Below are 12,037 nucleotides of genomic sequence, written 5' to 3' on the forward strand. Positions count from 1 at the left end.
TGTTTCTTTGGGGTTCCAGCAACTTCCCCCTCTCCCCAGCTCCACTTTTTCCCGTTGCTTTAGACTCGGGAGTTTCTCCTGAGGTACTTCAAAACCACACTGCAGTAGCTGGAGACCAGGGTCAAGGGAGACCTTACAACAGCTTCCCAATACCTAAAGGGGTCTGACAGGAAACCTGGAGAGGGGCTTTGGACAAGAGCCTGTAGGGACAGGCCAAGGGGAATGGTTTTAACCTGCCAGAGGGGAGACTGAGATGAGCTCTTAGGCAGAAGCTCTTCCCTGTGAGGGTGCTGAGGCGCTGGCACAGGGTGCCCAGAGAAGCTGTGGCTGCCCCATCCCTGGCAGTGTTCAAGGCCAGGTTGGACACAGAGGCTTGGAGCAAGCTGCTCTAGTGGAAGGGGTCCCTGCCTGTGGCAGGGCTTGGAGCTGGAGGAGCTTTAAGGTTCCTTCAGCCCAACCCAGGCTGGGATTCTCTGATTCTGTATCACTTCAGGATTCAGACAGAATTTTTCTAGAAATAGCAGTCATTTTTGATGACTTTGGACTTGGAACAGGATTTATAAATGAATAAATGTGCTGATGCATTGCAGATGGTTGGCAGAGCAGTATTCAGCCCCCAGAGCACAGGTTATTTCTAGCATGGCTCCATGATTCTGGTCTTCTCGACAATATTTTGTACCTTTCGGGATGAGCCCTGATTTTTGAGGATGGCCGTAGCCAGAGCTCTGGTTGTGGGCTTTAAAATACATAATGAAGCAGGTAAGTGATTGCTGGTGAATTGTACAGTTACATGTATGACTCGGTGGTTTGTGGGTGCAATTGGTTGAGCAGTATGAAATTATGAGGAACGGTGCACACAGTCAATAGCAGGCATGGTTGTAAGTGATGTGAAAGGGTCTGAGCTGTTTGCAGAAGCTGGATCTTGCCTATTGTTATCTTTCTGCCGTGTTTCCATATTTCAGTATGGAGAATAATACTGCCGGTGTTGGAATTTTCCCCCGTGTTGATCTGGCATTGTCAGGTTTACTTTTATAAATACATTTTCATTAACATCCTAAGAGGATTTTGGAAAGCAAAGAAAATAAAAACTATTCATCTTCGAGCTACTCTTGAAAAGCTTATTTTTGATGCATGCCTCTCTGCAGCTGATGCTTCAGCCCCAGGTAGGTTTCTGAGTAGGCTCATGTATAATGTACATGGTGTGTCACACCATCCGTCACCCTTTCCCGAGGGGAAGCTGATCAAGAGGGCTCTTTCCCCTCCTGCCACCATCAGTGTTGCTCCCTGCTGTGCTCTGTGCTGATGCCTCCCCCATTTTTTAGCCTCTTAAACTTTGGGTTTGGATTTTCTGCCACCATTTCAATCTCTAGCTCCACAGCCAAGTGGTGGGAGAAGGGAGGAGAGGGCAGCTCCAGGACAGTGCAATGGGTGCTGCCAGGAGAGGGGACACGCAGCATCTTGAGCTGTCAGAGCATACAGGGAGCAAGTATGTTGTCATATCAAAAGCAAAAAGAATACTTTCTTCTTGTATGCTCAGTATCAATATAGATGTGTCCTTTCCCCCTCTGACGCAAGGTTTGCCTATGTACGTTGGAAACAAATTCAGTTTCAAACACATCCAACAGAAGCCAGAATCATACTGAGCATGTTGTGTAGTTCCCAAGTTCAAGAGTCTTCTGTAGGCTTCATAGGTAATGTTTGGTAAACAGCACCTTCTGAATCTGAAATACTTGATTTTAAAGGGGAACAAAATCTTCCTGCCTGTAATAAGGATCATAGTCAGGAATTTAAGCAAGACCCAAAAATCTGCACATTAAAGAGAACTGAAAATGTGAATATTGCTAAAGTGGGACAGTGAAAAAGAGATCTTGCCACCCCAGAGAATTGGCTGAAGACAATAGAAAACAAACGTTTCTCATGCTTTTTAAAGCGATGGAGTGACATAAATAGTATCCTTGCTTCCCAGATGTGTGGCTACCATTTCTGATCTTGCAGGTAAAACAGATGTTCAGGTTAAGTATTCCCTGGTAATCCCATAACGTGCCCACCTGGGAGGTGTTACTGGTCATCGTGGTCACCCAGGCCACCCCGAGCTGTGGCAGTGCTGCTGCATTCCAGGAACTGATGAGGTTTTTAGGGATGAGTTACACAGCACGTGTTATATGAAGGAGAAAGAGGAGATCTGTGCTCTCATCCCTTCCCAGCGCTGGGAACGTCCTATTTTATGTAAGTTCTGGACTTTCACACCAAGCTGCAGCTTGTTTTGGTCACGTAGTAGTATTATTCACAAGTGTAGCTGCTTATTCCTTGAGGAGGAGGTGTTGCTGATGCTGGCTCTCCACACTTTTGCCAGGATCCAGCAGGGAGGGCTGGAGCGAGTCTGCTGCCTGCACAGACGCTGCCTCCAACCCTCAAGCCTCAGGTACTCGGGTACCAGTGGCAGCACAATAAACGCACAGTGAAGATGGGCAGCCTTCTGTTTGCCTGCATTGCCATGAAGAGTTTGGGTTTTGTAAGAAACACAAAGTGTTCACACTGAGAGGGAGAAGTGGGGGGAAAAGGAAGCTGGATTTTGTGCTGCATTACACCGAAGTCAGGAAAGCCTCTTGGAGCTGCAGGCTGGCATCGATCCATCCCCTCTGCTCTTTGGTCTGCCAGAGCCAGCATCTTCACTCCCTTCAGCAATAAGATATTCTCTTGCATCTCTGTCTTGCCATCCCCCCTCCTTTCAACAATTAGTTTCCTCCTTCACCTTCTACATCTGATAAAAGATACATGCTCCTGTCTCTGGTGTGAAGCATACAATAGAACCACCGTCCCTGGGGAGCTGGCTGCCGAGCCGGTATTTCCTCCCTTAAATTTCCACTTCTGTAGTATGTCTTCTCTCAGTTTGACCCTAATATGTCAACCTGAAGGCTGAGCTGGTGTGTTAGCAAAACCATGGTGCGTGCCACATGCTTCCCGGCTGATACTGCCCCGGGAAAACCTGCATTGTTCTCCTTGCAGGCTTTTGGAGACAGTGGAGTTGCTCTGCAGTGTTTGTGTGTAGTAGGAGATGGTGCTGCTACCTGCTGCTGTTGTACCGGTGTAATACGTGCCAGCACTTGGCCAACTAAAACAGTGATGGGTCTCATTTGTGTAGATGAGTTGAAATCTTTTCAAAATCTACCCCTGCCTAGGCAGGGGGTTGGGCTGAATATAGAGAATGAATATGTAAAGAGTGAATAATTCCTCCTCCATCCCCCCACTCCTTATGGATTAACTGGTAACCACTCGGTGATGTAAGGGAAATGCATGGCTGGGTTAGTGCATGTGGCAATGTCCAGGAGTTGTCCACTGACCATTCCCAAAACACTCTCACATCCTGGCTGCCCGGCTGAGCTGGAAAAGCAGCTGCAGTCATAGGATCCCAGACTGGTTTGGGTTGGAAGGCATCCTATAGCTCGTCCAGTTCCAACCCCCTGCCACAGGCAGGGACACCTTCCACTAGAGCAGGTTGCTCAATGACACAAACACGCTGACACAGAAGGAACCGATGGACTGTGTGCTATTGAGCTGCACCTCCCATGTCCTGGGGATTGGAAATCAAGGGGGGAATTAGAGCAGGGGCTTTTAGAAGATGTAATATGAAATAATTCTTATTCTGTTAAATGTAAAAGCAAACAAACAAAAGGATTCCTCCTTGATTTTGCTTGTGTTCTCTCAGATGCTGGTAAAGGTTTAATGAAGGGCAGAGATGTCAAGTTTAACTCTTCTCCAAAGCAGGAGGGCACATTCTGAGCTGCTGTGGTTGCGTTGGGGTGGCAGAGGGTTCCTGCTCCGCTCTGCCCTCTCGGCCCTGCTCCTGCCTGGGCTCGGTTGCTTGTGCTTTGTTTTGCTTCTCAAATGAAAACAAGATTTGAGAAAAATGATGAAGACATGAAATATTCATACATCACTGGAGGGCAAGCACTCCCGCGTTGGAGTACTCACTGCGTTCTCCTTTGTCTCATTTTTCAGTCGTGCCAAGCTGACCTTGTGAAGGACAACGGACACAAGTATTTCCTCTCGGTTCTCGCAGACCCGTATATGCCTGTAAGGACAAGTCAGCTTCACTCTGCCTCTCCTAGCACTTGCTTAGCTTGCCTGGGGCTGCTCTGATGCAGCTGGTGCTACCACAGGGCTGCCTCCCACCTCCCACAGCACCCTGTGCTCTGCGGGAGGGTCATCACCAAGTTAGTGGCTGGGGAAGACACTGATGAAGTGTCTCGGGTGTAACTACCGACAGGGCTGGATGATAACAGAACTCAAGCTTCCGCCTCTCCTGTTCCTTTAATGTGCTACAGACTGCACTTAGAACAGTCTCGCATCTCAGAAAGCACAGGATATAGTTGTTCTCTGGCCTGTTTCCCAGCTAACAAGGAGTTGTATGTTCTTTAAGGCTGAACACAGGACGATGACAGCATTTATCCTGGCTGTAATTGTTAACAACTACAACACAGGACAGGTGAGTCCCAGCATCTCTTTTCCTCCATTCTCTCCTGCCTCTTCTCTGCATTGTGCCTTGGCTTTGATAAACAGGTATTAAAGCACAACCCTGCCCTGGAAAACTGAACTAGAAGATTGCTTTATGTTCTTTTTGTGTGGATTAGAAGAAAGATTGACCTGGAGGTGTGACAGACACATTATGTGCCTGGCACCTGGACATGGAGGTTAAGGACACAAGTCACTCAAGTACTCTTCCAGGCAGCGCACTAAGAAATAGTGCCTGGTTCCTGTCAAGTGGGAGCTCGAGGGCTGTTGTAAAGTTCTTGGGAAGGATATGGAGCGAGCCATAAACCCTGGGGCTCTGACAGGTGCAAGGAGTATTTCCAACAAGGGAAAAAACAGGCCTTATGCGTTACAGGAAGCATTTCTGTTACTCAGTTACTTAACCAGCTCTAGCAGTGTGCAGTTGACCTTCCCATCACGCTGCTTCCAGATGGTATTTTATAACAAAACCAATATACAACCACCAGATAATTATTTTCTCTCGATTTCCTGTCTACTTCAGAAATAATCTCTTTTGATGATGAGGTGGGAAGCTGCCATCCGAAATAAATGGCATTGATTTGTGTTGTAGGAAGCTTGCCTTCAAGGAAACCTGATTGCTATTTGCCTGGAGCAGCTGAATGATCCACATCCTCTCCTGCGTCAGTGGGTGGCCATTTGTTTGGGCCGCATTTGGCAGAACTTTGACTCAGCCAGGTGGTGTGGTGTGAGGGACAGCGCTCACGAGAAGCTCTACAGCCTCCTCTCGGATCCCATTCCTGAGGTAAAATCCCACTTTTCAACTGGGCACCACTGGAATTGTCACAGTTGTGGCAGAGGGCTAAGGAAATACTTGCGGAACCAGGGCCTCGAGAGCCTTACCATTGCGTGTGGTTCAGAGAAGGTTCTTATGGCTGTTTCTTCTAGGTGATGTAAATCATAAAAGGCCTGCCGGAGAATTAACCACAGAAATGCAGGGGGGGTTCATACCGCCTGGGAGTCCTGGGCTCGTGGCTCCAAAGTTACGGAACTCCATAAGTTTTGCTTACTTGCATATCAGAAACTTGTTAAGAATGTGGTCCCAAAACACACTGTGTGTTGCAAAAAACCCTCTGGTCTTTTTGCCCAAGCCTGAGAGCTGTCCTCCTGGTATGTGTGGAAATACATCTTTAATTCAATGCGTTCTACCTTTGTGACAAACTCTCCGAGAGAGAAGTGGTTCATGTGCGGTGATTGACAGAGCCTGGCAGACCCTGGTGAAATTACATCGCGTGTGGGAGAAGTCAGCCTGGAGATAAACACCGCTGCTAACGTGCAGCGAGTAAAGATGAGGTTCCCCTCTACACTCAGGCTCTGTCCTGCATCCTGTGAGGGTGCTGAGGCGCTGGCACAGGGTGCTCAGGGAAGCTGTGGCTGCCCCAACCCTTGCAGTGTTCAAGGCTGGGTTGGACGGGGCTTGGAGCAAGCTGCTCCAGTGGAAGGGGTCCTTGCCTGTGGCAGGGGGTTGGAACCAGATGAGCTTTAAGGTCCTTTCAACCCAAACCAGTCTGGGGTTCTCTGATCCTCCACCTCCTTTCCCTGGCCCCATCTTTCCTCCATTTTATAAGCACTTGTGTGAAGGCCAGGTTAACCCATCCTTCCCGCACACCCACTCAGAGACACCGGCTGGGTGTTTCTACTTCACAAAGCACATCCTCCAGTTACCAATTGCACCATGTCCCACTGTCTGCAGGCTCTGCCCAGGCAAGCTGTAAGATCACCAAACCAGCTGAGCCCTCTGTTCCTTGTTTGATCTGGCAAAGTTCATCCTGCTTTGAGCTACTCTTTCCTCCTTTGCTTTTTCCATCATCTTCTATCTTTCTGTAAGCCCTTAGCCAAAGACTCTAGTTCAGAACTCCTATTAAAGATTCACATCCCAGCAGTAATTCCTCATCTACTTTATTCCTGTTAATTAATATTCTAGGCAATGTCAACTGGAAAAAGCACCCGTGGGAAGGTCACTGAGTATTCTGGGAAATTAAATATACTCCTGCATCTGTGAATGCTTAAAACTCAGTGCTCTACTGAATCTGTTTTGGCTTTTACTCTCCACGGGCTTCCCTTTAACCCTCACTGTGCCTGACACAGTAGTCCAGGTTTCCAGAGATGCCTTTTGTGGGGATGAAACAATCCCACTGGCAAACCTTGGGCTGGAGACGAGGGAAATACTAATGAGTGTTTGTGTCGCTCAGGTTCGCTGTGCTGCAGTCTTTGCACTGGGAACTTTTGTGGGCAACTCTGCTGAACGGACCGATCACTCCACCACCATTGACCACAACGTGGCCATGATGTTGGCCCAGCTCATCAATGATGGGAGCCCCATGGTTCGAAAGGTACGGCAGGGCTGGTGGCATAGGGGTATCAGGGCATGCGTTATTTAATAGGCTTTTCCATGAGCTTGACTCATTTGGAAGTATCTGCTTTGTCGTGAAGTCTTTTAACTCCCATTCCTGCTGAGAAGTGATACACACAAGTGACACCACCAGCAGAAAGAGCAGCATCAGCCCCTGCTGTGGCTCTGCTTGGCACTGAGCCTCGTACTCATTCATGCTTAGGGAGGTCACTAGCAGCAGCCTTCTGGGTGCTGCTTTATCCCCTTGCCCTTTCTCAGTGCACATACTACATTCCAGAAGGAGCCTAGTGACAGGAGTAACACAAGTGGAGCATGTTGTAGTATCCGGGTGTTGACAAGATGGTTGTTGAGATCAAAATGTTTCTGCTGTTTAACAGTGGACCTCTGATTTAGCTCGATTCCACTAAGCAAGTGCCTGAAATAGGAGTAACAATCTCAGATTTCTGTGGGAATTTAAATATCCTGTTGTTTTACTTAGAGAGAATGTGAAGACAGGGGTAAGGAAGACGAGCAATTTCACTTTTTCAGGTGTAGAGACCTCTGAGAAGTCTTGCTGGGCTTCTCTTCTCATAATGCTCTTCTTTTGATTACTGTTCTGATTGCAATATTTGACATTACAGGAGCTCAGGTTCTAAATGAATCAGTAATAGTGTTGCTAGAAACATGGAGTCTGGCTGTGCTGGGGGAAGAAAAGGGAGGGAACAAGAGTGCTGAGGAGAGAACCTGGGAGCTCTGTTCAGTAACAAGGTCTTGCTGCTTTTAGAGGCCGTAAGGACAGTGACAGACTGCTCCAGGTTCTGGAGAATCACACTTTCTGATGTGCCTGCCATTGTCCATCAGTGGTGCATTAAGTAGTTTTTGACATTCTAGATTGTTCTGTGGGTGTTCTTAGGTGTCCTAGTGCCTGTGTTTACTTACTGGAACATCGACACCCTGACAGTTGTCACCAGCATTGTGAGGATTAATTTCTGTTGTCTCGCTCCAGCATTTAATCAGTTTAATTCAGGAGAACTGCACGTCACTGTGTGCTCTTGGAGAGTCATAAATCTCCCTTTTGGAGATCAGTCCTCTGAACAGAGAGCAGCAGCCAAAGCCAGCTCCACCTCTTCCATTTGCTGTTTTCAAGAGCCTGGCACATGGTACTTAACCGATGGTCTGAGCTTCACCTTCTCTACCCTCCCCTGGTAATTCAGGTTCTCAGGTTGCAGCCCTGAGGATGAACATGAAGGGGCTGGTGATCCCTTGCAGGCAGCGCCGTAGTGTTGACGCTGCAGGGCACTGCGAGGCTGCGTGGTTCAGTGCAGGACTCAAACACTGGGGCTCTTGAAGGAAGAGCTGAGCCATGTCCCCAGGGGCCTCTTGTCACGTTCTCTTTCCTTCAGCTCAGAGCAGATGCAGGACAGGCTGCAGGACGAGCACTCTGCCTGTGCAGCACAGGGAGAGGGTCAGGCTGTGCCCCAGGAGCTGAGGGCACAGATCCTCAGCTCAGCTCAGCACTGCTCTGCAAGACACCCACGCTGCATGTGGGCATCACAGGAGCTGAGGGAGTTGGGTGCTCATCACCAGTTCAATACTTCTGTGACACTGCATCACTCTGACAGTATTGGGCAAAATCAGAGAGCAGTGGGAGCCTGCTAAGGTATAAAAGACTTAGAATTAGATTTGAAGCAGGGCTTTCATCCCTGTGAAGTGAAGGGAGAATGATTAGTCTAGATAGCCACCCAATAACATCAATAATAATGACCATATTGTCCCATGTTTCCCTTTGTTCCATTGTTTCTGACCTACATAACCATAAAATACCCACTTCTGCTTTTTCCACAGGAGCTGGTGGTGGCTTTAAGTCACCTGGTGGTTCAGTATGAGAGCAATTTCTGCACAGTTGCCTTGCAGTTCATGGAGGAAGAGAAGAATTACCCTCTCCCTTCTCCAGCTGCCCCAGGTAGGTGGTTTGGGTTCCTGTGGGTAGGAAATGTATAGTCTGAAAGTGCTTGGGAACTTTTATTTAAGGAGTTTGTCCAACACAATGAAATTCTTGCTGGTGGTGATTTATCAAACAGCATCGTTGCTACAAAGGTGAGTGGCACAGTGGGGAGCTCTAATGTCTGGTTAGCATTATAATATATTGCACTGCAGAAATGCATCCTCTGCTGAGTCTCCATCTAAAACACAGCTAGAGTTCACCAGCAGGCTGCAGAGACTGAACACCCTGTCAATTCAAAGGGATTCCCTTTGGATCAAGGTTGAAGTCTGTTTGTCAAAGCAGCACACAGGCTTACCAGCCTTTTCCTCCCCTCAAATTATACCTGACACTTGAGGTGTCCCATTGACCCTGTGAGAAGCCTCACCACGTAACAAAGAACCAGCCTTGCTCTGTGCACTGGAAATCTTGAAGGATAGTAAGACTGCTGCAATGGAAGCTCGGAGACAAGACCATGTGCTGTCTCTGCAATGAGAGGTTTAATCTCCCTATTTCTGAATAACTGAATCATATTGGAAAGTAAGCTTCTCCCCATTTATCCTTTTTGCTGCAGGAAAAAACATTACATACAGTTACTATATTGCCTTTCCTTATCCAAAAGAATCCTGAAGTATTTATAAGTAGGATGCAGTGGAAGCAACAGCCCCACCACCATAATGCAGTCTCCTCTGCAGTGAAATAAAACCACTACTCTGAAGCCTGTTTGTGTATTTGGGAGTGAAAATGAGAGAGTTTGGGAAATTATAAGGTCATGGGCAAAATATGAGTTGAAAACGGGCCTGAAATTTGGTCGGGAAACCAGAATTTTCAGAACACTTTTTATAATGTGAAAATGTAATGAGCAGAAGCAGACAGAAGCCTGCAGATGCTGCCTACTGAATGGTGTCTGCTGCAGCAGCAGGGCCTAGCAGTGTGTGGGCAGTGGCCCAGCAGCGACCTGGAGGGAAGAGTCATCGTGGTTGTCTGCGGGCCCTGGCAGGGCTCAGCTCACCTGGCTTGATTGGACGTGACAAAATCACAGCCTGGACAGCACAGACATGGGCTCTGTGCTGATGGTGTGTGCAGAGAATCCTTTGTCACACCTCAGTCTGGTTTAGCCCAATGGGCAATGACTACATTGTGTTCATATTGGTAGTATGTCAGTGATATATTTGCTGGGAAATAACCAGGAGGTTATGGTGCTGTGGTTCCATCTCCGACTGCTGGATTTTGCCTCCACAGAGGGTGGGAGTTTGACACCGGTGCGGGATGGTCCATGCACGCCCAGGCTGAGGTCCGTCAGCTCCTACGGGAACATCCGCGCAGTTACCACCGCTCGCAACCTGAACAAGTCCTTGCAGAACCTCAGCTTGAATGAAGAATGTAAGAGACCTGGCAAAATGCCTTCATTCCCCCCACCCCTCATACAAGCCCGGCAATTCCATGTGCCAGACGACACGAGCTGAAAGCAGCGCTTCAGCCCGGATTGTCCAGCTGCCAGCTCCAAGGGCTTACAGGAGAAGCCCCCTCATAACTAGTTTCAGTTTTCTGGTCATTAGCATTGATTTTCGGAGTGTTTGTGGACCACAAAGGTGCTTTCCAGCTCGCTAATATACATGGATTTTTAACTGAATCTTTTCTGACCCCTTGATGCTTGCTCTGGATTTAAACATTCTGTATTTAAAAGGGATGTTGTGGATTTGCCTACACCTTCACTGAATGTTTCAGGGTTTAGGAAAGAGCCGTTCTACCAAGGTGAAACCTGTTCTCACTAGGTCTTATGTCAGCATCTCCCTCTTTCCTTTTGGCAGCTGGAAGCTCTGTTGCGTTTTCTCCTGGGAATCTCAGCACCAGCAGCAGTGCCAGCAGCACCTTGGGCAGCCCTGAGAATGAAGAATACATCCTCTCGTTTGAGACCATTGACAAGATGAGACGAGTCAGCTCTTACTCTTCTCTGAACTCACTAATAGGTGAGTACAGACTCTGCTGCCCTTTGGTTGGCGTCGCCTTTCTTCACACGCTTGCTTTCGTGGAAAGTTTGGATCTCAGGTCTTACTCCAACAGAATTCCTCCTAGCAATAGAAACGTTAATTTCCTCTATGTGTTTTCTGGAAGAAGGGACGATGATTCAGCTCTCCAGAGCTGAAAGATTCTGGGATTGTAATTCCTGAGCCCCTGTGGCAGTTTAAAATCATATGCTCATTAGAAACTTGATCAGTTCATTTGCTTTTGACTGTAGGTGATGAAACCTGATGTTCTAAAGTATGACAAGAATTCAGGGAAATTTCTCTCCATCTTAAGTTAGAATTTGACTTTTCATTTCCACTGGTGCACTCTGGTGCCTGGTTGATGGCTCATACGTGTCCCACAAGAGCTGTACGGCACGGTTGGAAAAGAGCTGGAGTTGAGCAGGAGATGAGTGAGGGAGCCCTAGGCAAACACTGCGAGCAGTTCTCCAAAGCCTCCCTCATTCCTATTCAATCAAGAGCTCACATCCAGCTGGAAACGACAGAGCTTATAGAAGTGTTTAAAATTCATAACTAGCACAGAATCCCATTACCTCCAGCATTTGCCTGCTGAAAGCCAGGCTTTTCTCATGTACTGAAGGATCCCCATCTCCCAGCCTGCTCTCTCCTGCTCCCCAGGGAAAGGTGCCAACAGCTCCAGCCACCCTCAGGAGTGCTGTGACTGCTGCACAGCCCGGGCTCAGGTTAACCCCTTTCCTTAAATCCTTAGTGTGCACTAAAATAGAGCTGTACAGCCAGTGGGAGCTGGGTGACTCGGAGAGGGTCCACCTGGGTCATAGACTTGTCTTGCCCAAAGTCCTGTTTTGCTCTGCTCTGTTTTCTGGAAGGAGTAATGGTGATTTGGCTCTGCAGAAATGACTCTGCCAAGTAGTTGAGAGGCAGAGCAGTGAAAACGGTGCTTTGGGCAGACTCAAACCAAACCAGAAATCTGGTCTGTAATAATAAAAGTAGACATTTCCAAGCAGAGTTTTGTGCTATGTTCTGTACTTTGCATTACCAGGGTTGATTCACTGATGTTCAGGGCTTTCTTCCTCTCTGGTGATTTTAGGAACATAGTGCTAAAGGGATTGTTCTGGATCGTTCTATCCACTTTTCTGGCATCGTTCAATGTACTTCCCATCAACTTGAGGAAAACCTCTCCATTCCTTC

General features: G+C 47.9%; 2 protein-coding genes across 5 annotated transcripts in view; one reads left to right on the forward strand and one right to left on the reverse strand.

Moving 5' to 3' along the window:
• Positions 1-12,037, reverse strand: part of SGSH (N-sulfoglucosamine sulfohydrolase) — a 291,535-nt gene that overhangs the window by 161,124 nt on the left and 118,374 nt on the right. The window lies entirely within an intron of this gene.
• Positions 1-12,037, forward strand: part of RPTOR (regulatory associated protein of MTOR complex 1) — a 110,886-nt gene that overhangs the window by 61,625 nt on the left and 37,224 nt on the right. For all 4 annotated transcript variants that reach the window (XM_057414226.1, XM_057414225.1, XM_057414228.1 and 1 more), the window contains exons 14-20: positions 4,000-4,074; positions 4,421-4,486; positions 5,102-5,293; positions 6,741-6,881; positions 8,726-8,843; positions 10,104-10,244; positions 10,673-10,831. In XM_057414226.1, the coding sequence (XP_057270209.1) occupies positions 4,000-4,074; positions 4,421-4,486; positions 5,102-5,293; positions 6,741-6,881; positions 8,726-8,843; positions 10,104-10,244; positions 10,673-10,831 (892 nt within the window). The remainder of the gene's footprint in view (positions 1-3,999; positions 4,075-4,420; positions 4,487-5,101; positions 5,294-6,740; positions 6,882-8,725; positions 8,844-10,103; positions 10,245-10,672; positions 10,832-12,037) is intronic.

This window comes from Pezoporus wallicus, unplaced genomic scaffold, assembly GCF_028554395.1.
Source record: "Pezoporus wallicus isolate ANWC-B61680 ecotype Strahan unplaced genomic scaffold, APGP_CSIRO_Pwel_v1 contig_11546, whole genome shotgun sequence".
Classification (NCBI taxonomy): Eukaryota; Metazoa; Chordata; class Aves; order Psittaciformes; family Psittacidae; genus Pezoporus; species Pezoporus wallicus.